Genomic DNA, 25,698 nt, shown 5'->3' on the forward strand with positions numbered 1-25,698 from the left:
ATCTCCAGAGGATCCAAGGAGCTGTTGAGGCAATTTTATACGGCCTCAGAGATGAAATGTACATAGTGGAGCAATTATCTTCAATACGGGACAAGCTGATCGATGAATCTTGCGAGGAAATAATATACACGGCTGTGGATAAATGGAAACGAGCCGTGGCTGAAGATCCGGAGATCACACAGGTTTGAAAATGGGGAACTTCTGCTCTACCTCTTGGATTACAAAATATTTCTTTAAATCACGTGTTAAATATGGAATATCTAACCTGCTCCACAAGATTATCCAGAATAATTGGACTACAAACACCACCATAACTCGGGATGAAAAACGACTAATGGATTTAATGAATGCCGTGAGGGGATTATCGAACGAATGGAATCATATGGTAAAAATGTCTGTTACCAGTGAAAACACACCTTCTGCGGTTATCAAAAACATTCTTGAGCTGATGCCTGAGTGCCACGACTCTCTTAGAATAGGAGATATATTGTGTATTTGTACATATGTGGCTGATGTCTGCAGTTTGTTAAGTAATGAACATCCAGATGTATGTAATATTTTAGATTTTTTACTCGATTACATTTTGGAGAAGAATTTTGAAATATGTGCGAAATTTTATTTTTTGTTTTGTGTGATATAATTCACATTATAGATGTTTGTAACCTTCTACTTCTTACATTCTAATAAAAATGCTTGTGTAACTTTTATATGGTGAAATAAAAAATATCCTTTGTTTGTAAATGCTTGTGTAACTTTTATATGGTGAAATAAAAATATCCTTTGTTTGTAAATGCTTGTGTAACTTTTATATGGTGAAATAAAAATATCTTTTGTTTGAAAATGCTTGTGTAACTTTTATATGGTGAAATAAAAATATCTTTTGTTTGAAAATGCTTGTGTAACTTTTATATGGTGAAATAAAAATATATTTTATTGTTTGAGAATGCTTGTGACTTTATATTGTGAAATAAAATAAAATACTGAACAAATTTGTAACTCGATTCATTATGACTGAAATCTCATAGCGTTAACATGGCAGAATTAATGAAAAAGATATACTACGACCCCAGCAATTCGGGTGCTCTCGGAGGTAGAGACAGATTAAAACAAGCTGTATTAGAACAACACGGTGTAAGATTATCCGATAAAGATGTGAGTGATTGGCTATCCAGCCAAGACACATACACGCTCCATCGAACCGCACCAATAAATTATAAGCGGAATCGTGTGGTTGTCTATGGGAAAGACCAGCAGTTTCAGGCCGATTTAGTAGATATGTCAGCCTACGCAAAAGAGAACGACAATATCAATTTTATTTTAACTATTATTGATATTTTCTCAAAATATGCCTGGACAAGGGTGTTGCGAAATAAATCAGCGTCCGAAGTAACTAAAGCTTTTTTGTCAGTTTTGAGAGAGGGACGAATACCTATCAAGTTGCAGACAGATAAGGGCACAGAGTTTTTCAACAAGTCTTTTCAACAGATGATGAAAAAATATAATATAACACATTTTTCAACAGCTTCTGAATTAAAAGCGAGTGTGGTCGAAAGGTTTAATAAAACTTTAAAAGGACGAATGTGGAGGTATCTTACATCGATAAATTCCAGACGGTACTGTGATATTTTGCAAGATTTGACAGAGGGGTATAACTCCAGTTATCACAAGTCCATAAAAATGCGACCGTTGGATGTAAATAAAGAAAACGAATCCGTGGTATTCAACAATTTATACGGGAAAATGCGTAAAGAGACCCCCGTCTTTAAATTCTCAGTGGGAGACGTGGTCAGAATATCTAAAGTCCGGAATATATTTACCAAAGGCTATGAGCAGAACTATACCGAAGAATACTTTACTATAAGTGCGTGTATAAGTGCGTATACAGGATACAGGACTATGATGGAGAGATAATACAGGGGTTTTTTTACGAAAAAGAACTCCAAAAAATTATTGTGAGCAATGATAAATCGTTTAAAGTCGAAAAAATTCTCGATAAAAAGCGACGCGGAAAAACCATGTACGTTCTGGTGAAATGGTTTGGATGGCCATCAAAATTCAATAGTTGGGTTCATGAAAAGCAGGTGATGGATCTACAATCTCCCTTAAAACCCTAGGGAGAGTCGCTCACGTTCTCATTCAACCAAAAAACATCTGAGATGTCTGAGGAGGACGGATTCTACGTCACACTCCCGTGCAATGCATCCGGCCATGTTTACCCACAGAATACCATATCTAATTACAGAACCAGATTGGCAAAGGCAATACATTTAAAAGGAATATGGGAAGTGGCTCTGGTTGAGTTTCACTATCCAAAAACTTGGCATACTTTCAACGAGGAAGACGCTGGTTTTATTATTGAATGTGAACAATGCTTGAATGACGATGAACGTACCAAACTCCGGGGGGATCTTAATATTCAAACTTTCCGGAAAGCCTTAAAAATATCTACGAATCATAATAATATAAAATACGGCTATTTTGAGGATATTTCAGTATTACTCAAAGAGATAAACGCAACTCTTCCATCACGGGTTCAGCTCGGCTACGATAATATAAAGAATAAGATATTTCTGAAAGCAGCTCAGAGAGCATCACTAACGTTTTATGGTAAGCTAGCCGTTATTCTAGGATTAAAAACCGGTGTTCCTATAGAAAATGTAAACAGTTCGGATGAACACGAAGACGTGCGCACATACGCACCACATCAGGCTGATATTACTGGAGGATTTTACACTCTATTTGTATACATAGATATAATAGAATATCAAGCAGTCGGTGACGCGTATGTTCCATTATTAGAGACGATACATATTGAACCGATCACTAACAAAGCAGTGAGTGTCAGGTACGACAAGTCTCATTACGTCCGTCTTAATAAAAACAACATATCAGATATCGGCATCGAGATTAAAGACGATCAGAATAAAGACGTACGATTCACCTACGGAAAAGTTGTGACGAAGCTGCACTTTAGACCAGTGAGAAAACATTTGTTTTAAAAATGGCTTATCTCAATCCGTACCAGGATGACCCCCACCGTTACATATCATATTATCAGGCCCAAACAGGACATGGGATGCCGGGCTATGCCGGAAGCGGTGTTATGTATGGGGCCGGCTTTGCATCAGGGATCGGGGGTCTATTTCGTGGATTATATCGTATGGCGATACCGTTTCTAAGAAGGGGTTTCAGTATAGCAAAGCCACACATAAAAGCTGCGGCAAAAAATATAGTAAGTGATGTAGTTACCAGTGCCTTGTCAAAGTCATTTAATAATGATAACAGTGATCAGGGACAGAGGGGTCACGGTCTTATGGTCATGCGTAGAGGCTTAAGGCCACCGGGGACCCGTATGAGGAGGGGGCGTGGTCACGGTATAAAGAAGACTAGACGCGTCACTAAGAAACGCCCAGTTGTAAAAAGCAGAGCAAGAAGCCGCACGAAGCGTGTGAAAAGATCTACAAGTTTGAAAAGACGAACCAACACTATCTTCTAAACCATGTCGTTGATTCATGCCATGTCAGACGAATGTATCAAATCAGAATTGGATATTTTTACCCTGCCTTTAACTCAAACAGCTATTGAGAAAAACACTTATGTGGAGATCCCTCCCGTGTCAGCGATTAATGATTCTTCTCCGATTGAATTTTTCATCGCAGGGACTGGTGAAGACTACACTGATCTGAATAACACATTGCTATACACTCGGGTTAAAATAACTCTGCCAGATGGAAATGATGTACCGCAAGGAGCTCCCGTGGCGCTGATTAATTACCCGGCTTCAACGATTTTCTCGCAGGTGGATGTTTCGTTAGGAGATCGGCTAGTGTCACAATCATCCAGCACGTATCCGTACAGGTGTATTTTGGAGATGCTCATTAATTATGGAAAAGATACCCTAGAGAATAACTTTTCAGCTGGACTGTTTTACAAAGATACAGCCGGCCATATGGACGCTACGGATCCGGCAGGTGCAAATACAGGACTGACAAAAAGAGCTGCGTTTACAGACGGGAGCAATGTTGTCGAGCTACTGGCTCCGATACACAGCGATATATTTTTTCAGCCGAAATTACTATTGAACGGTGTAGATATTCGTATTCGTTTAACTAGAGCGAAAGACGCATTCTGCCTTATGCGCGGGGACGCGATCGATTATAAACTAAAAATAATCTCCGCTTCTCTCTTTATCAAAAGAGTGTCTGTCTCCCCTTCGGTGCGTTTGGGTCATGCTCAAGCTTTACTTTCGGCCACAGCCAAGTATGCTTTCGATAGAGTCTGTGTCAAGAATTTTAGTATTCCCGCTGGATCTCGCGTCTCAAATCATGAAAACCTCTTCCTCGGGACTTTACCAAAATCCATCATTATAGCATTGACGGATAATGATGCTTTTACTGGCTCCTTCGAAAAAAACCCATTTGCGTTCAAACATTTTAATCTTGAATATTTAAATCTCACCTCTGACGGCGCTCATGTCCCAAATCGGCCGTTTCAGCCACAATTTAATTTAGGAAATGCTGTAAGAGAATATTATCAGCTGGTTACCGCCACGGGGAGACATCTGAAGAACCAGTCTTTGGCCATAGACAGGGAGGATTTTCTCAACGGCTACACACTGTTTGCCTATAATCTTGCTCCTGATGAAGAGTGTTCGCAGCATGTGTCACTGATTAGATCAGGGAATATTAGGTTAGAAGCACGTTTTAGAGAGCCTCTACAAAACACAGTAAACATTTTGATTTACGCTACGTATGATGCTCTTCTTGAAATATCAAATCGGAGACAGGTGTTGGCAGAACACTACTAAACGACTTGAAATGAACACTGTGGAGCTAACTGGAATTATGGACAACATTACGTGTAATGTAAATTTTTTAGGAGTATACGCTAGCGATCATCTCCCCAAAGAACCGTTGATAGATCTTCCAGCTCTATTAATTTGTAATACGGATCGATCGGACGAACCGGGCCGCCATTGGTTAGCATTGTACATGGATCGAAACGGGGTCGGATGTTTTTTTGACAGCTTCGGGAATCCTCCGGATTCAGATTTTTTCCCTGCATCTATTCTCTACTTTCTAAAAAACAACTCTACCCAAGTTCATCATTCTACCAGACAAGTCCAAGATTTTACATCTGTCACCTGCGGGGAGCATTGTGTCTTTTTTCTGTATCATATTTCACGAGGTGTTAAGTATGAAGATATAATGAAATTTTACCATAACGATAATCTATTAAGAAATGATGTTATGGTCTCTCTTTTTGTGAAAAAAATAAAACCCATAGTCTGTGATAGTAAAAGATTTAAATGTATCCAGTGTGTACAGTCTGGTAAAATGTTCCAGTCTTATTAATTCCTGTGTAACGAATAAATAAAGAATATGTAATGAATAAACGACTCGTAATCAGGTGGATAATCTCGTTTTCTTTCTTTTATTTGACATCAAAACAATAACACAACATACATGGACGTTATATACAATATGTTGTGCAATAACATGGATAGATTAAAAAACTAAAACACAAATACACATAATGAAAATCTCACACATGATAATATTTTGTAAAAAAACAAACATAACAACCATTACATATAGTTGTTAAAAATTCATCCATTGTTCTGTATCTACGCTTGGGATGTTAAATAGGTTTTCATCAGAGGCGTGTGCGTGTGTGTGTGTGTGGCGTTTTTTCAAAGACTTAGTAGGTGCACTACCAAAGTCATCCACGTGTGTTTTCCTTTTAAGTGATTCAAGCAACCGTCTTACATTATGATTGGTTACAGTCGAATGAGGAATATTTAATGTTGCAAATGCATCCAGAAACTCGTACCAGCCGGCAGGGCGTCGATTGTCATGCATCATCCGTGGTGATGTTACGCTCTTTACCAGATCAAATATATGGGATCCGGGAATGATTCTCCCTTTATAGACAAATTCTCCATCAACAGTCCATGAAGACAAGTGTTTGGCTTTGGACATTTTATCCATAATATATTTTACATTTTTCAAGCTTCTCTGAGGAACGTTGTTTAAAACTTCTGAGAAGATTGGGTCATCACTGACGTCATCAATACTAACCTCGGGGGTGTGGGAGGGGCTAGGTGTCGCATGTTCCGGTAATGTAAGAGTTAGACTGTTACTTTCCATATCACCGTGTTTTACCACATTTAAGAATCGTTGTAAAACATTAGTGTAGAGCTTGGATTTTTCGTAAGTGTTCAAATCATGCCTCTGTAGTATATCTCTAATAGATGAATCCAAATCATTCTCCACAAACGCATGAATATTCTCACGAACCGGTGCAGTTCTTAGTCTATCCAACTGTTGTTTTGGCACTAGATACAATTTCTCGGTGTGTTGCATTTTTCTCTTCAGATTCAGTTTCTAGTTATGAGGCTAGTTATAAAGGGAAGTGCTACGCTGAGTAGGGGAAGCAGAAAACCGCCCTTTTGATTAATCATACGTCTCTTCCTGGTGATATTAATATTTTTATTTGCAACGTACTTTATCTCGTTTTTCCTTCTTTTTAAAGCCCCGTGCTGTTTCGCAGTTAGAGGGACCTTGCCATGCAGAATATTGAGAGCCAGTTCACATAGAGCTAATATTAGCTCATCGGGGGCTGAATGCAGAATAACACGTCTCTGCTTGGGTGAGCTCTTGTATAATAACTTTAAGAGATAGAGATTTCTGGAAAGCCTTGTGCTCATTTTCACCTCGGGACGTACACCACCGGGTAGTCTGACAGTAAATCCGTTCTGAGTCGGTATTTTTCTGGTGTCTGTGGTTTATAATCGATCAAAAAATAGCTGTAAGGCCGTTCGGTTGCATCTTGATACGCTTCGATAAAAAATTGTGCATTACCCGGAAACATTTGACGACCTAAAACGCCTATTTGTTGTTTATCTCGAGGATTTTTAAATATAATTAAATAATTTGTATTTAACCCGATTGTTCTGGTAGATTTACCCTGGAAAAACAGATTCTGTATTAATAGCAAACAGCTAATCTTCATGTGATGAACTAGGCGCGTAAACACATTTTCGACTTCAGCGTTAGAAGCAGCTTGAATCATAACATCATCCATGATGAGTATAGATGTTTTGCCAGGAGGAAATAATGATTCGTCATCCAATTTCTTTGGTATACCTTCAATGAATTTAATATCAAAAGCATGTAACATTTCATCATACATTGGCTGCCAGGATGTATACACATAGACAAAATTGTCAAACTTGACAGAGGACATTTTCTCTGAATTATACATTAGATTCTTTACAAAAAAAGTCTTCCCAGAACCACTTGGACCGGCTACGATTGCCGAAAAAGGATGTTGCAGTCTGCAGTCAAACACATCTGTTTCACACATTTTTAAAATATATTACTAGAATCCGTAAGGTAATGTAGTATAATCTGGTTGGAGTACCCGCTTATCATACACCACGGAAAATTTTTTCACATTTGACCTGTTGTGTAATGTGAATCTCCTCTTATTCCGTGTGATGGTGTTTGTTTTTGCGGACAGGTGTAATCTGACACCTCTTTCGACATAACCTCGCACAAGATCGGTCAGACTCTGTAGCGTAACTATTTCACCATTCTCTGCTGTTAACGTGATGCCTTTAGCTTTGAGACATGAACGACCATCGGATGTCTTAAATGCATAAGATTTAGGACCCGAGGAAACGAATTGGATTATATGCTGACCAGAATCTAACTCGCTCGTCAGCTGACCGAGATAAGATCCTGTCTCAGGAATCCAATCACCGGTTTTTGATACAAAAATCACGCTGTCTGTGTCGGCATAAATCACTCTCTCGCGTAATTTATCTAGAAGATTATACAACTCGAGTCGCCCGTAACAAGTCGTGAAAGCGCCTACCAAAAGATTTACATCCCGCGTGGGAGATGGGTCTTGCGGTGCACTACTCGACTGAATCAAAGCCACTGAATCAGATACGAAAGAGAAATGATGTATTACGTGGGCGTGGTTAAAGAGATGCTGAGTGAACTCTTCTGGGTCTGCCAGGAGTTCACTGTGTGCAAGGTGAGATCTCAGACAAAACCTACCCCAAAGTGTATTCAAGATGAGCTTAGCAATGGATCTTTTTGCTGGATTTTTTATTATTTTAGACGGATCTAACTGGATCCCTTCCTTATCCAGGTAATCAGCTACGTAAGATTGTTTTTCTGTCTCTGTCACTACATCGGACGGATACCCCGACGCTTCCTGTTTCAGTTTAAGGAATGTTTTAACATATTCGGTGAATAATGTATCGGACGTGTCTGGGAAATGCCAGACTTCATGTATTTTTATTACGCAATATCCGTGTTGAATAGCTTTCTGGAGTTCAACGGTCACCCATGTGCCTGTAATACATCTCTCAGCCTCTGTATGGCAGCATTGTGTATCCTGAATCTGATTCTCTGCACAAGTCTTACATAGAGGAAACATTAGCTTACCAGCGCACCTGTAAGGCAGTACTGGATGATACAATCCCCGCGGAGGAAGAACTTCGGCCTTTATTAGCCCAAAGTAGTTCTCTATCGCTTCAAAGTCCTTGAATATAATTTTAGGATGACCTATAGGATACGTTTTAGTAGCCTGGACGAAAGGGTATAACGATGTGAAATCATAATAGTCGATTCTCTCATTTTCAGCTGTTTTGTGATACAACTTGTACGCATTGGTTCTACCGCCGTATAGAGCATCTCGAGCTCTCAGCCTCTCGTGTGTTTCGTAAGATGACATGAACCGCATGACATCACGGTCTGTCTGTTTCAGCCCCTCCCATTCGCATTCCCACATAACAATAACGCGCAATCCATAAACTTTTCGCAGGGTCTCTAGTTTTGCATCCGACTGTCTTCTGAGATCCCCAAAACACACTTTCGATAAAGGTTGAATTTCTTCTGCCTTAAATCTGCAGTCGTGGCCGTGAAAAAAACACCCTAGGAATTCCAAGGCTATCTTTGTCCCATTATCATCCTCATAATAACCATCTAGGTGATATGGCCCCACCGCACGTTCGCCAATGTTTACTGCATGTTCTATCTCCACGTTTTGACTCAATTTGACATACTCAAGCCATTGGATAGATACGTTTGAAAACGTCTTGTGTTGATTAATATAGGCGTGGCTGTGTGTTAGAGCCAGTGTGTCGCGCGAGAGAAAATTTGTTTTGAAAGTTTTCATACACACACCTGGTAATGTGATGGATTTGAACGGATCGATATTTGTGAAATTTATAAATTCGTCTCTGTAACATTTGCAGGCTTTTCGTAGAATAATTACATCATTCCTACAGTAAAAAGCGATCTCCTTTTTGAAGTCAAAGATATCATTCGATACATCTGCGTACCAAGTGTCAAATCTGACACGCTCGGCTTTACTCATTGTCTCATAACCGTAAAACTCTTTTGCAGGATAGGGACCGGTATATTCTCCATTTTCTGGTTTATTGAAAAGGTGCGGAAAATAACCCTTCTCCTGTGTATCTAAGTTAAGGGCCTTGGGTATGTTAGCTAGTTTAAAGGGGATAAATTGCCATGAGTCGATGAAACGTTGTTTAAACACAGTATCATACATGTATAGAATTCTACACCCCTGCATAATAACTTTTGGCGTCAAACCCTCCCCGACAAGATAATTAAGGAGTAAATATGCATCAAAACCGGACGAGTTATGTGCAATAAACGTGTATCCTGTATATTTTGGGCGTCTGAAGTGTTTAATCAAACGAGCCACACAATCTAGCCCCGCAGCTTCAAACGTCTCGCCTGTCTCTGTCATTGCACAAACATAATTTGCTATGTGTCTCCCATCTTGAACGAATGTTTCAAAATCATAATAAATGTAATTTTTGTCTTTGGCTTCAGGTTTTAGAGGCTGAATGTAACATTCGTGACCACCGTCGCTCGTCAAAATCTCACAGCAATGTACACAATACTCTGGAGAGCATTTGTGAGGTTTTATTTTTTCACCACCAGAGGGCGCTCTATAAACCGCATGGCATTTTGAGCAGAATCTCACAGATTCACACTGAGACCTCTCGCCGAGGGTTTGTGATTTTTTATGTGTTTCGTAACAGAAGTTGTTTTTACAGAATCTTAGACATTCTGCACACTGTCTTGTTCTGCTCGCATACGTGCGACACGCAGATGTCATACATATCTTGCAAACAAACTGACATTCGTGTGTTTTTCTGTCTTTATGCCCCTTGAAGCAGTATTCACACACGTACGAGCTTCCAATAAATCCGGTTAAATTTTTTATTAGATGAAAATGTCCTTCGTGCAGAAATAGATGGACTGTCTTTGGGTGTAATTCGTCTGTGTTTTTGTACACAATCACCTTACCAGAACAGTCTCTATAAAAAACTACAATTTTTATGTCTAATTTATTTTCGAAAACCGACAAATTATGGAGACCTATCTGCTCGTGTGCCATAAAACCACATCCCGTGTGAATCTCCATCGCAGGTGTGTGTACATTTACATTTACATTTACATTTAGTCATTTAGCAGACGCCTTTCTCCAAAGCGACTTACAGATTAGGACAAAATTCAGCGAGTCATCATAAAGAGGCAAAAGCAACAACAACGCAAGAAGTGCTCAAAGTACGAAGTTCAGGTATTATTCAGAGTAGCATAAGCCTGATAAGTGATGTTACAAAGGGAAAGGAAACCTTTTTTTTTGTTTTTTTTTTGTTTTTTTCTATAAGGTTAAGTGCTCACGGAAGAGATTGGTTTTCAGCTGTCTTTTGAATGTTGTCAGGGATTCTGCATTCCGGATGAGGGTGGGGAGAGCGTTCCACCAGCATGGAACTGTGAATGAGAATGTTCTGGAAAGTGATTTTGTGGCTTTCTGTGATGGAACCACGAGACGTCGCTCGTTGATCTGTGAAATCTGGATTAAGGAAATATGCTAGACAGTAGCTCAAACACATTTCATTATCGATATTAATGGGGCTAAATAAATGCATTTTATTCCTACTGATACTCTCGCTGATAGCTAGGTGATTGATCTTTCTTCTTCCCCCTCCTGTTTTATCTCTCACAATTGAGATTTGTAATGCTAGGGTCGAGTCACTAGCCAGATCAGCATTACTCTGAGCAACTTGCTCAATCTGATTTATGAATAATGAAGCATCGTGGTTGTTATCAGGTGTTAATACTGCATTTACTGACCCCGGCAAACTTTCTCCTGCAAGCGCTATGTTTATGAACCCCGTCTCGCCCGCCAGCTGATGTGAAAGGTCAACCACCTCGTTTAGGATATTATGGAGGCGTGAATTATATTCTACAAAATCGGTGGTCTGTATTTGTCTGAGATCTAACGATCTCTGTAACTCTACACCGTTAAAACGCGGTCGTGGTGTTATCGTGAAACCCCGAACAACACCACCATCAGTCATCAGAGCATCTATCTCCGCACGACTTAACTCCGTAGGCCGCGTTTGAGATGTCCCTAGTGTACCACCTGTCTGTGCGCTCTCATCTCCATCATCCTCGGTCGGGTCTATCCAGCGATGCTGGTCGATTATAATATTATCCAATCTCTCCGTATTAGACAAAACACTACTATTTAGACCTCTTAACTGTTGACGTATTAAAATATTCAGTCTCTCATTATTCTCAGACGTACCTCTAGATCTTGAGCGAGTTATATCATCACACTCTGAGTCGGTTCTCTGTCTTTTAGGAAACATTTTGATATGTTTTTTATTTTTAAAATTGTGTGAAACAGAAGGATGCCATTAAATATACATCACAATGTTTTTAATAGGTATACATCATAAAATGTAGGGTATTAGTAAAACATAATCACCCATACACACACCTCTAGATAAAAAACAATAACAGAGAAATAGATTTTAAAAACTGAAACACAAATACAAAATCTCACACAGTTAGATAAAAAACAATAACAGCCATACGATTTTAAAACAATAACAGTGAAATGTTTTTTAAAAAACTAGTCAATCATCATTTTATGTAGGCCTGTCCCTCGATTGTCTCTGAATAATATGTAATCTTTCAGATATTAGGGACAGTACAGTAATTAACAATGAATGATCATTCCTCACCTCCAAAAGGTTTTGCTGAAGTGATAAGACCGTGTTGCGCAACTGTCTGTTTTCTTCCAACACACGGTCTTGGCAAACACCGAAAAATTCCACCGCACTTCTTAAATCGGCGGTGTGTTGATTCTGTGTATCAATGACTCTATGTAGAAGGTCCGTAATACCGGTCTGCCCTCTTGAAACTATATCCGCTGTCTGATGGTAAGTGAGAGGTAGTGTGGCAATTTCGATAACACGTTGGAAGCTTCTGTTTGCACTCCGTAAAGTGGCATAACTCAATCCACGGAGATCTGCAGGATTGTACAGAGGACTAAACCTCTGGTCGTCTTCATCACTGTTTTCTGATAAGTCCCGTTCCGAATTGATGCTCTCCAGTACCGATTGCTGAGAAGCCAAAAACACCTCGGCCCCTCTTTCTGGAGAAGAGGTGATTTCTTCTAAAGGAAAAAAAAAAAAAAAAAATATATATATATTATATGAATTATTTAATATAGATAAAATATAGTCTAATGAAACAAGAAATCTTACCGTATTCATCCGTATTCGGACTCTCGGGAGAATATTTCTCGAATCGTTTCTTTCCTCCAGTTGTCGATGTAACAGATGTACTGTTTTCTTCTAAAAACAATATTCGGTTAATTAAAAAAATTCAGCGAATAAAAAATATAAAAGATTAGACCAAATAGTTTTCTTTTTCCCTTACCTCTCTCCGGATAGATTAATTCTTCTCCATAAATTTCCCGAAGACGTTTCACCCCTCTGTGTGAAGCGTCAATGATGTTAATCGATCCGGTGTTTCCCTCATCCAAAGACGGGCTCGAACGGGGAGAATTCTCCTCTTCGACTGGACGTGAGGTTTGACTTTCGGTACTCTCTGTGTCCGCACAGACCACAGCTGTAGGGGTTGAATTGGGCGTGACGTCTTCGTAAATTTGATTGGCTGGGTCCGGCGGTTGGGTGGAGCTATGAGCCGGTGCGTCGTCTGTGATTTCTGTTGAAAGTAGTTTTTTCTTTAAAACAAATATTAAATAGTAAATATTTAAAAAAGACATGACAAAAATATATCCTCGTACCTTGAAAAAAATCACCTGGCGCGACACCTTCGGGGAATGATGTATCATCTGAAAATAAAAGCATTTATTGAGATATCTTTTCAATTTTGTAGGTTATGATTTATGATAAAAATACTCACATAAATCGTTAAGAATTTCCACTAATTCGGAATCAAAAGAGCGTTCGTCTCCTTCTGCTCCATAATGATGATTTGTAGACATTGCGCTGGCTCGATGGTGTGTCTCCTTCGTCGGTTGGGTACTCAAATGAAATACTCAAATGACTCCTTTTAAAGATTGCGATACGATGCGTTTTAAAAACACCTTTTTCCCCGCTTAATTTTCAAAGAAACCCTTCATCTCTGCATGTGGTATGGAGTCTGATACCTGATTTGTATGACTAGAAAAAACATGTCGAATTTGACCCATCTCTTCAAATAAGCTCTGCAATAAAACTAATTCACACAATTCCGTCAAAAAGAGAAAAAATTAAATATGCAGGATGCTACCATATGCCCCATAACACCTCGGTAGACATAGCGGCGCTCTGTGTGTGTGTGTGTGTGTGTGTGTGTGTGTGTGTGTGTGTGTGTGTGTGTGGTATGATAAGTGCGCGAGCCTTAAAAACTCTAGGAGACTATAGCCTACTTTTAAAATTATAGAATAATTTTGTGACAATTAAATATTGGAAACCGTGACTATTTACCACATTTCATATGGATGTTTAAAGTGGTTTACATAAAAACGGTATAAAAACGATAGATAAAACAAATTAGTATTTCACTTGAAGTTTCCGCTGCTTTTTAAACTCTTAACTGTGATGCTGTGGTAGGGGGATTCCTATGAGTGATGTCATTTGTATCATCCAATGACATTTGAGAGGTGTGTCTTAATTTCACACAACCTATGAGCTTTGAGAGGGGCGTGTTAGGGGGTGTGGTCTCTCCGGGCCGTTGCATCGGTTTTCTTTGGTCATTTAAGTCTGGCTACTGAGCTGACCGGACGTGTTTTCTATTTGGGAGCTTGAAGGGGGGTGTGGGAATTTCCCACGGTGACATCTGTTGGGGCGGGGCTAGGGGCGGGGTTTGTGTGTGGCTCTCTGTAGGCCTCAGACTGCTTTATTTCTGTCTGACCTGTGGACTGAATGGACGCTCTACACTTTGCTCCACTACAACGAACCACTTATATATCTTTAAACTCCGAGTCTTTAACAACTGGGTATGTAAAAACGTAACACTTTTTAAACTAGTTTGTGTTTTATGTAAAAGTTTTACAAATACTGTCTGAAAGTTAAAAAACTCTTAACTTGTTTTAATGTTTTAACATCTTTAAATAACACTAACTCATTTTTTAATATCTCTTTTAGAGAAAAATACAATTTTAACTTATTTCATTGATGTTTTGAAAGTGATGAATGTACATCTGTCTTCTTTAATAAAAACACTGATCTCACACTCTGGCTATGTCTTTATTGTACATTTCTTTAAAAGTTTTAATTTACACTGTTTAGAACTACTGAGCGTGCGAAATTTTCCCACGCTTCAAATGTTCAACCCCTAAGGAGGCGTGACACAAATCCGATTTTCCCACGGTGTATGTACAGCCCATAAGTGGGAGGAGCTAGCGTGGGAAATTCCCACGGTGTACTGTACAGCCCATAAGTGGGAGGAGCTAGCGTGGGAAATTCCCACGGTCAAGGGGGCGGGGCTTTGAGGGCCATAAAGCAATAAAACTGTCAGTTTTTTTTGATGAAAGGTGCCCTCTATTCTCTCTCTCACTACTCAATATTTAACAGCTGAAATTACTGTACCAGCCATTTGGATTATATAGGCCTACTCAATTTAATGCGGCAAAAAAAAAGATATATTTTACAGTGTAGCAAGATCATTTAAAGCTCATTTACCAGTAATGAAGGTGTTGCTGCTACTGGTTCCTGGCTGTTGGTCTGAGGAAGAGCTGCCCCCAGGGATGCCCTCCACAATGGGTCGGTTCACATTTAACCCCAGGGCCAGCTCTACTGCTGGGGTATAATGTGGTATAATGTGAGGGAGCAGGACCACCACCTGTTTGTTTTTTTTTCAGCTCAGCCTTTTTCTTGGTTGCTGTTATAAACAGACAAACACATTTAACGGTGCTTTTCTTTTGTAAAAGAGACAAAGAACAGTAGAAGTAGAAAAGATTACCATTTTGAAGAATATTCTTGTACTTCCCTTTTACTTGTTCCCATGTTCTAGTGCAGTGTTCTTCAACCCTGCTCCCGGAGGACCCCCAACACTGCTGGTTTTCTTTGTCTCCCTAATCAAACACACCGGATTCAATTCATCAACTCATTATCACATGGGTTAATGAGCTGATGAGTTGAATCAGGTGTGTTTGATTAGGGAGACAAAGAAAACGTGCAGTGTTGGGGGTCCTCCAGGAGCAGGGTTGAAGAACACTGTTCTAGTGGGTCCTGAGGTGGCTCTGACATTAAGCAATTATGAAATGATTAAAATACAAGAATATACACTGTAATAAGTGATATAACCATAACATGGAACACTTACGCATTTCATTTGTCTGCTACTTTTTGCCAGCCCTCTCTCCTGGCTTTTGCACACTTTGAGGTGTTCCCTGGCGTTTTAATTAAGGTTTCATATTCTGCATAACCTTCAATAACTCTTGCTCTGCTGCGGAGAAAAACTGTGCGTGCTCTTTGGCCATGGTGAGCAGCCAATAGCAGCGTTGCTGATCAATGTTTCTACTATCGATACATATCCCCTTTTAAACCAGCGCATGAACGCGCAGTTATCTCAGATAACTCAATCCAGCTATACTAATCATAACTGGCAGGTGTGTTCGAAGAAACGAATTAGTCAGATCATGATTAGGCCGATGATATCACCTTGGATGTCTCATAATTTGATCTTGGATGTTTCAAGCAACGTACGAAGAACGGGCCCCAGTTGCTATGACAGCAAGTCCAGGATGAGCGTCGAAGAACTCAGTTAGCTGGATTTGATTGTTGGCGATTTGGCATGATCTTGGATTGTTTGGGTCTTCGACGCTCATCCTGGACTTGCTGTCATAGCAACTGGGGCCCGTTCTTCGTACGTTGCTTAAAACATCTGAGATCAAACGAGACATCCAAGATGATATCATCGTGCTAATCATGATCTGACTAATTTGGTTCTTCGAACACACCTGCCGGATATGATTAGTATAGCTGGATTGAGTTAGTGAGATAATTGCGCGTTCACGCGCTGGTTTAAAAGGGGATATGTATCGATAGTAGAAACATTGATCAGCAACGCTGCTATTGGCTGCTCACCATGGCCAAAGAGCGCGCTCAGTTTTTCAACGCAGCAGAGCAGGAATTTTTACTGGAAGGGTATGCAGAGTTTGAAAAATATAATTAAAACGCCAGGGAACACTGGGAATCAAAGTGTGCAAAAGCCAGGAGAGAGGGCTGGCAAAAAGTAACAGACAAATTAAATGCGTAAGTGTTCCATGTTATGGTTATATCACTTATTACAGTATATATTCTTGTATTTTAATAATTTCATAATTGCTTAATGTCAGAGCCACCTCAGGACCCACTAGAACATGGGAACAAGTAAAAGTGAAGTACAAGAATATTCTTCAAACTGGTAATCTTTTCTACTTCTACTGATTAGTCTCTTTTAGCAAAGACATTTTAAATGATGTGTTTGTCTGTTTATGGTTATCTGCAACCAAGGAAAAGGCGGAGCAGAAAAAAACAGGTGGTGGTCCTGCACCCCCACGTTATACCCCGGCAGAAGAGCTGGCCCTTGGGCTAAATGAGAACCGACCCATTGTGGAGGGCATTCCTGGGGGCAGCTCTTCCTTAAGGCCTATTTATACTTCTGCGTCGGACCTACGCCGGAGCCTCTACGCTGTAGGCAACGCGTTGGTTTTAATTTATACTTCTGCGTCGTTGTCCGCGTTGACGCGCAATTACTCATGCAGAGGGACCATGTGAAACCCGAGGGAGGGGTTCTAGCAGACCAATCACAGCGCTTGCGTCCGCGTAGAATTGACGCGTTGTTACATTTTTGGAGAGGTGCGCATCAGGGTACGCCAAAGGGTACGCGCGCTAAGCACAGCCTACGACGTAGCTACGGCGTAAGTTCGACGCAGAAGTATAAATAGGCCTTTAGACCTAAAGCCAGGGACCAGTAACAGCAACACCTTAATTACAGGTAAATGAGTTTTAAATCATCTTGCTACACTGTAAATAATTTGTTGCTGCATTAAATTAAGTATGTCTATAATCCAAATGGCTGGTACAGTATCAGCTCCGCTTATGAAGCCGGGATCTAATCCTGTTAACATGAAATAAGCTTGCGCACCTGTTGCTATGACAGCAAGTCCAGGAGGAGCGTCGAAGAACCAAACAATCCCAGATCATGCCAAATCGCCAATAATCAAATCCAGCTAACTGAGTTAGCGACGTACGAAGAGCGGGCCCCAGGTGCGCAAGCTTAAACCTGCTCGGGAGCAGGCTTATTTCATGTTAACAGGATTAGACTGCGGCTTCATAAGCGGAGCTGATACGGGAAGTCCAGCGCTTATGAAGCCGGGATCTAATCCTGTTAACATGAAATAAGCTTGCGCACCTGTTGCTATGACAGCAAGTCCAGGATGAGCGTCGAAGAACCAAACAATCCCAGATCATGCCAAATCGCCAATAATCAAATCCAGCTAACTGAGTTAGCGGCGTACGAAGAACGGGCCCTGAGGTACGAAGAACTGAGATTTTGCGTTACAATAGTGCACTTTCTGAGATATATATTTTTTCTCGTGACTGGTGAGATTGTCGTTTACATGATTAATTTGTTGGAAACGCACACTTATTTTCGACTTGTCGGAGTCGGGCTTTAACTACAGCACAAACTGTTTGCATTGCCTTAAGATTATTTGCGAGTGGCTCTTTCCTTTACACTATTGGAGATGCGGAGAACTTGATGGAAAGTGCTGTCTGTCGTGTCATTCGGAGTTTACCTGGCGCTTTTAGGTTTAGAAAAACAGTTTTAGGTTTTTTTTGTGGCATTTCCAAGCCACTTAAAGGAGCTGTATGTAGTTTTCAGCGGCCTCTAGCGGTAATGTTTCAGATTGCAACCAATAAGTTGACAAGCGCGTGCTCTTGCGCGTGCTCGAATTTATGAGCGAGCACTGTGGATACCGGCCAGACTGAGACGCGTCACGCAACACACCAGAGAGAGCATCCCACAACATGCTAGAAACTCAGGTAAACTCCCACTGCAACGTTACAATAATAGGCTACTTTTATCAGCTTGACGTTGAACTAATGCTCCATGCTCGTACCATGATAAGAATGGAACCCTATCAACCGTGCCGAATTTTGCCACTGCAAGCACTACTTCACATTTTCTTCAGGAAATGTATACATTCTAGGTTTGTAGATAAGGTCTCTCCATGATTCAAACGCCCTGCCGATGTTGATCCGTGTTTTTTCACCCGAAGTTCATCCGATTCACGTCTGGCCTTTAATACGAGCTTCAGCAGAAAGAAAAAAACGTTTTATTGTTTTTTTTTATCAATATGTGGAGTTTGTGTTGGAGTCTGTGTTGTGCTGGGAGCAGGTCGTTTCTTAGTGTTATCAGACATGTCATAAGTTGCATAAGTCATAAGTCCATGTCATAAGTTGCAGTGTCGTCGCTGTTGAGTGCAAAATCAGTAGGCTAGACGAGGCGAGAGGCTCGGGAGCGCTCCGCGCATGCAGGTGACGTCACTGGATTTCGCGGTAAATCCGACCCGGCACCTTCACATAAACATAAGAATACTTGCTTTCAGAGGTAATAGCAAAACCCGAAAAGTGGATCATTTTAATGTGATATTACAACCCCTTCACACACAGGCAATAAAAAAAGGATTCGTTTTAGTAGAAAAGCTACATACAGCACCTTTAAGACCCAATGTTGTAAAGCAGTTTTTTTTTTAAGCAGTTTTTTTTTAGGCTATCATAATTTTTTATGAAGATCATGCATTCATGACCATGCCGATTACAGTATATGTTACTCAGGCTTCACTAACGTGATTGGTACCATAGACTATAGGCTAGACCAGGGGTCGGCAACCTAAGGCACGCGTGCCAAATGCGACTCTGATACTTTCCAGACAAGTTACATACTCTCCTGTCACTTGTTTCAAGAGCTTCACTTGGTCAAAAACCAAGTGATAACCTGTACAATGTAAAATTGTCAACATCAAATGATGTACTACATATTACAGCATTGTTTCAATACAAGACATACCAATGGACTCGCGCAGCTTTCTGTCTTCTTTGGGCACCAGATGTTCCTTCCTCACCCGAAACAAAGGACTTATTCGATTAGCTTGCGTTGATATAAGGACTGGTCTTCCTTCTCTGCTGTAAAACAAGAAAGTCTCGACTTACTCTATGTGCAATTACTATTGTTCTTGAAACATAAATTAAGACAGTTATAAATAAGTTAATTTACCATACGATTCAAGTCAAGTCAAGTTTATTTGTATAGCGCTTTTCACAATACAGATTGTATCTAAGCAGCTTCACAGTATTAAATTAAAATAATACAACAATGTTTGTTTCAAGAGGAATTTATTGATTGATAAAATTAAATTAAATATCCCCAAAATATCCCCAACTGAGCAAGCCAAAGGCAACAGTGGCAAGGAACCGAAAAACTCCATCAAGTGACCTAATGGTGTCCTAAAACTCCATCAGGTGACCTAATGGAGAAAAAAAACCTTGGGAGAACCCAGGCTCAGTCGGGGGCCAGTTCTCCTCTGGCATTTATGAGCTACAGGCCGGATTGTAGTTTGAACTGTAGGATTATATGAATGCCTGGCTGAAGAGATGCGACTTTAATCTAGTTTTAAACTGGGAGAGCGAGTCTGAGCAACGAACAGTATAGAACTCTGCATAACAGTGAGGAATACTCCCATTGGTGCACAGGGTGAGTAGGTCTTTTTTCTTTAAGGCACTGATCACTGGAGGATTTTCATACAATGAGCTGGGGTGTGTGGTTCTGGTGCCTCTGGTGCCTCTTGTTGCCTGTTGTGCCACCGTCAGTTTTCGGAAGGTTGGGGCGGTGAAATCATACTTGAAGAAGATTGTTTTTGGTTCATCTTTCGTGTAGCGGAACCATTTAATCTTCTGCCAATGAACTGATTGTCCCTCCTCATCTTTTGTTCTGTTTTTGAGTATGTGGTTGGAGAGGGACTTGAAGTACAGAAAGTCCTTGTGTCCAAGTTCATGTACACTATGGGTCGTTCTTTCTTTCCATTCTCACAAGTGTGTAGTAGCCATCATGGATGGCTACTAGACATGGAGTGTGATAGTGTGCATGCTGCAGTGGAAACTGCAAGAAGAAAAGTTTCTATTTACTCCCATTTCTATTTACTCCCATACTTCTATTTACTGATGGCTACTACACACTTGTGAGAATGGCAAGAAGGAACGACCCATACAGTGTACATGAACTTGAACACAAGGACTTTCTGGACTTCAAGTCCCTCTCCAACCACATACTCAAAAACAGAACAAAAGATGAGGAGGGACAATCAGTTCATTGGCAGAAGATTAAATGGTTCCGCTACACGAAAGATGAACCAAAAACAATCTTCTTCAAGTATGATTTCACCGCCCCAACCTTCCGAAAACTGACGGTGGCACAACAGGCAACAAGAGGCACCAGAACCACACACCCCAGCTCATTGTATGAAAATCCTCCAGTGATCAGTGCCTTAAAGAAAAAAGACCTACTCACCCTGTGCACCAATGGGAGTATTCCTCACTGTTATGCAGAGTTCTATAACACTCTGACAGTGGGCAGTGAGTGAACTTTTTAGTTCAACTAAAGTGAACTAAAAAGTGAAATGTGTAATAAACAAGAGAAATTAAACTGTTTGAAATTAAATGTTAAACTGTTTGACATGAATGTGAACTCATAAATGAGAATTGAAATTAAACGGTTAGAAATGAAATGTTAAACAGTTTGAAATGATGAAATGACTATGTATACAGTATTTTAAATAAAATGAAAAGTTCTGAAGTTAGAGTGTTTTTAACCAATGTTTTGACCAATCATTTCTGCATTGATCAGCAGATACGCCCTATTTTTCTTTAGAAGAATTGGAAATGTTTGGTGCCAAAAAGGCGTATTTGATGTTTTTGCCATATTTTCAAGATTTTGCAAGGTTTTAGAATATGTTCATCGTGTTAATATTCCATAATATGTTCACTTAAGAACTTACTCATATAAGTATGTATGTGGTTGCAATGTTGTGGTTGAAGGTTAATAAATACAGTTGATTGAAGTGTGGTCAAAATTTTGTTTTGGCTCTCCTGTAAAGTTTGTCAAATGCCACTTACGCCCCTCTGGTTCCAAGCCCTCGATATTTGGATATTGGAATAATAAATAAAGTAGCCTATCTTAATTTTACACAATGTTCCTGTTTTTTGTGTGTTTTTTTTTTACTGTTTTCTAAGGGTTTCTTAATTTTAGACAAGTTGACCAGCACACATTACTGTATATGCAATGCAGTATAATGCATGTGTGTCGTATGTGACATATTTTGCACACAGGTAAAGGTGCCCAATATCAGTCATTTCTAAAGTAAAAAAAAAAGTGTTTTGGAAAATAGCTCTTTATTTGATAATCATTAAAATTTGTTTTCTATACAGAGATATCGAAATCGGCAAATATCGGTATCGGCCATAACAGCAATATTAATATCGGTTATCGGTATCGGCCTCAATTTTCACATCGGTGCATCACTAATTGTAATCAATACAATGCAATTAATATCAACTTTCTGACAGTGTGTGTACGAGTATACAAATATGTACGAGTATCGTACGAATTTGACAACTTGTTAAATCTTGTGAATTATTAAGACTTTCAGACTATCTTCGTACTGATTGGGCTATGGGTTTTGCGAGAAAAGGTTTAAGAAACAACAAATGCTTGATAAAATGTTTGATTTAGGGTTCGAACCAACACATGTATATACCATTGCGAATATTTGCCTTTGCAGCTGTCTGTCTCCTCCGTTTACTTTTCCTCAAACAATAATAGTCCGAAAGGTCCTTTTGGTCTTTTCAGCTGAAAAAAGAGAAAATAAAATATCATTATGTTGTTTTACATCATTCCTGTGGTAAAAGCATGGTAAGCGTTGTGGTTAATGTGCATTTACAATAAGTATCACATTAAAACTACCAATAGTGTGGTAAAAGCATGGTAAGTTTTGTGATTACTGTCTTTTTACTACACTTACCACAGTAAAACTAATGTTAATGTGGTAAAAGCATGGTAAGTGTTGTTTGTACTGTGCTTCTACTACAAATACAACTTTGGAACTAATTGTACTACTTTTAATCTGATATGAATATGATTAACTGATTTAAGGTCTTTAGGCCTATGCTCACGTCATGTGACAGGCAGTGTAACTTAATCACCCTGTTTTGAATTAGAAAGCAATAAAACGCAAAGCCTCAGTGGAGATGACAGATATAATGCCGTGACTGAACGTGAGCTAATCTGATTAATATCGACAAACAGAAAATACATTATCAGGGCTCGAGACTAACGGCGTCCTATCGTCCTGGGGACGATAGAAAATGTGTTTAGGACGAACAGAAATATTCTCCAGGACGCCTACAGGACGAAAGACATTTTTGAATGTGTGTTCATTTATTACTAGCCTATTAGGGTAACTTACTTAGAAAATGCCAAAATTAACCGACCAAGCGCTGACTACAATGGAGCGCGTCTTCTCATGCGGTTACTATAGTTACTATCACTGGCCGGCTACTCACCCGGAGACTTGTTTCGCGGTACATCTATCACATGGCTTATTTTCACAGACAAAAACGAGACGATAACTAAATAAAACTAGTTTTGAATGACACAAACCATGACAAAAATCTATTGACATTTTCGTCAACGAATAAAAACTAGACAAAAATGTTAGATAGTGACGATTTGGGAAGCGATCCAGTCAGAACTGATGTCCTGCGTTTGATGCGCACATTTGTACTGTAACGTGCTGATCTACCCAGCGGCACACGGGCTGACATGCGCTGAATCCTGCATGTCTCATAAAACGTTAAAAAACTTAAACGTCTGGGAGAATGAGTAGAGCAGACATATAGATCTGAATAAGAGTGACGACGCAAAAAAAGAGCTATATTCGGTACGGTTTTCTGTGCGCACACACCCGACCCGAAGCGTGCAGCCATGCACAGAGACACCTATACAGCGCGCGAGTACTGAACTGAGCTCTCTTTCGTGTCTGAGTGGACAAATGCACACAAATATGTCTAAATGTCCGTTTTGGAGAGTATTCACGTAAACTATGTCGGTTATGTCTTAAACAGTTGTGAGTGTATCTATGTGCATCAGTGCATTGGATCCGCATGTCATTGGACATGATGTCTTAAAGTGACAGTGGGTAATAAACCTAATGCGGTCTGTGTCCTTAATATTTATCAAGCAACAAAAGAAAAAGAGAAAAGCATTCACTGCTCGTTAATAGCTTTAATAATGATTCATTATATTTAATTCATACAAATAAATATGTCTGCTGCTTGAAAGAATAAAGAATGATGATATTTTTGAGATATGTAGTCACCTGTATTTATTTGTTATTTTTTAATCCAACCAACTCAAAAACGTTTTGAGCTGTATGTATTTGTTATTTTTCGTATATGTAAAAAAGAAGAAAAAAAATTTGTTCTGCATGAATACATAAAGCATTTAACTCCTGTTATTTTTTATTAAATCAGTTTTTTACCTGTTTACAGATAACTACTTTGAATGGAGCTAAATAAATATAATAATATATATCATAAACATTTGAATGGTGTTTTTATTATGTAACTAACAACTATAGATGATAATAACAAAGTACAGAAACAACATGTTTATTTTGGGACGGTTGACATTCACTTTAGGACGGTTCAAATAGTTTTTCAGGACGGTTCCAGGACGGAGGTGAAAAAAGTTAGTCTGGAGCCCTGTACATTATATATCACACATTATTCGGACAGCGTATTTACTACTTACCAACATCTGACACACGTGAAGTGAACTGATGCCAAATATCGCGATGTGTTCGGAACGAGACTTCTTCAGGCTTCTAAGGGTTTGAAACTTGTTCATTAAACACATCGTTAATATAGTCCAATTTAGTCATTTAATCAAAAATATCTTCATTTGTGTTCCGAAGATGAACGAAGGGGTTGGAACAACATGAGGGTGAGGAATTACTGACAGAATTTTCATTTTCATACTTAATAATCGTGACCGCCAATAGCAGCGCTTACTGATCGTGACGTGGGCCAATAACAAAGCAGAATCATTGTGGGAAATACCGACTGTATTAACGAATAAAGGTACAATTTGTGTTCTTATCGTGTTTAACACATCTGTATTTGCCCGCGCGAGTATATCCAACTTCAAAAATCGCAGCTTGAATTCAATTTACAGTTACCGTCGAAGAGAAACACAGGGCTTATCTGCCCTATATAAATAACCGCCTGTACACTCTTTAGGATGTGGAGTGGAGGGTAGGGCGATGAGGCTGCGAGCTACACCTATGAACCATTGAATCACTTTGCTGGCTGGTGCACCGGCTAATCGTGGTTGCCTTGATGCACTTGCTGATCTGGCCGGGTTGACACTCATCGGATGCCTTCCACAAATGGTTTTTTGACACTTTTTGCCTTGTTTCTTCATCATAATGACACAATCAAATCATTCAATCATTTTAAATATTTACAATCTGTTCATTATTCTCTTTCAGAATGAAAGATGACATTTAAAAAAGGGTGCAGCTTGCTTTTTTGCTTTAAAAAAAATAAACAAAAAAACACAAATGGCTGGATTTTGTTTTACAAATCTATTGTTGTCATCAAATAATAGTATTAGAAAATTCCACCACATTTCCCATCGGTTTTTAATTTGTAATATTTATTTATACGTTTATTGTATTTCATTTGACTGATCAAGTCATAGATATATACACTAGACCAGTGGCCTTGGCTAAGGCAGTTGATTGGAACGAATGCCTTACATATATAAATTAATTAATTAGCAAAACTTGGACACTAAATATTTCATATTCAATTATTTTAATGATCACAATTAAAGTTTTCATTTTATTAACTGAACAAGCGCAACATTCAGCATTCAATCAAATATTATAAAATATGTATTATTATTAATAATGTTATTTCAACAGAATATCTCGTTATTTTCGACATAATATGTGTGGGTGCAACAAGCAAGATGTGCATTTGTAAATCCGGTGACGCCTGTTTTCTGACAGTGTCGACTCGGCTGCAAAGATGAAGTTGACGATCGCCGTATAGTGAACGCGCCTATAGAGAGAAATGCACATAATGGATTACATAATCAGAGAATAGCCTTTTTCTTTTCGTTTTGAATTATTTCGTTTAAAGACATTTCAAGCTTTGTGTATTTGATGTATTTCTCATGTCTGTGTGTGAGGCATACAATGAGTTTCGTTAAGTTAGGATGAGATGCGCTC

At 39.4% G+C, this 25,698-nt stretch overlaps 1 protein-coding gene across 2 annotated transcripts; it reads right to left on the reverse strand.

The window, feature by feature from the left end:
* Window positions 1-10,945: 10,945 nt before the first annotated feature.
* Window positions 10,946-13,986, reverse strand: LOC309511915 (uncharacterized protein). Of its 2 annotated transcripts, none has more exons than XM_082187286.1 (5): window positions 13,278-13,986; window positions 13,159-13,206; window positions 12,789-13,076; window positions 12,614-12,700; window positions 10,946-12,522 (listed from the first exon to the last, which is right to left on the reverse strand). In XM_082187286.1, the coding sequence occupies exons 1-5, from the start codon at window positions 13,357-13,359 to the stop codon at window positions 11,993-11,995; spliced, it is 1,035 nt and encodes a 344-aa protein (XP_082043412.1). In that variant the 5' UTR covers window positions 13,360-13,986; the 3' UTR covers window positions 10,946-11,992. The 2 variants fall into 2 exon arrangements, with proteins under 2 accessions (XP_082043412.1, XP_082043411.1); XM_082187285.1 differs by having other exon boundaries at window positions 12,614-12,703.
* Window positions 13,987-25,698: the final 11,712 nt, after the last annotated feature.

Source organism: Leuciscus leuciscus (genome assembly GCF_965113295.1).
Source record: "Leuciscus leuciscus genome assembly, chromosome: 13".
NCBI classification, from domain to species: Eukaryota; Metazoa; Chordata; class Actinopteri; order Cypriniformes; family Leuciscidae; genus Leuciscus; species Leuciscus leuciscus.

Coding starts and splice junctions, on each gene's coding strand:
- LOC309511915 (XM_082187285.1), bottom strand. CDS start 13,359: ATGTCTACAAATCATCATTATGGAGCAGAAGGAGACGAACGCTCTTTT. Junction 13,207..13,277: donor GGAAATTCTTAACGATTTAT/GTGAGTATTTTT, acceptor TTTTATTTTCAG/ATGATACATCATTCCCCGAA. Junction 13,077..13,158: donor GCCAGGTGATTTTTTTCAAG/GTACGAGGATAT, acceptor TACTTTCAACAG/AAATCACAGACGACGCACCG.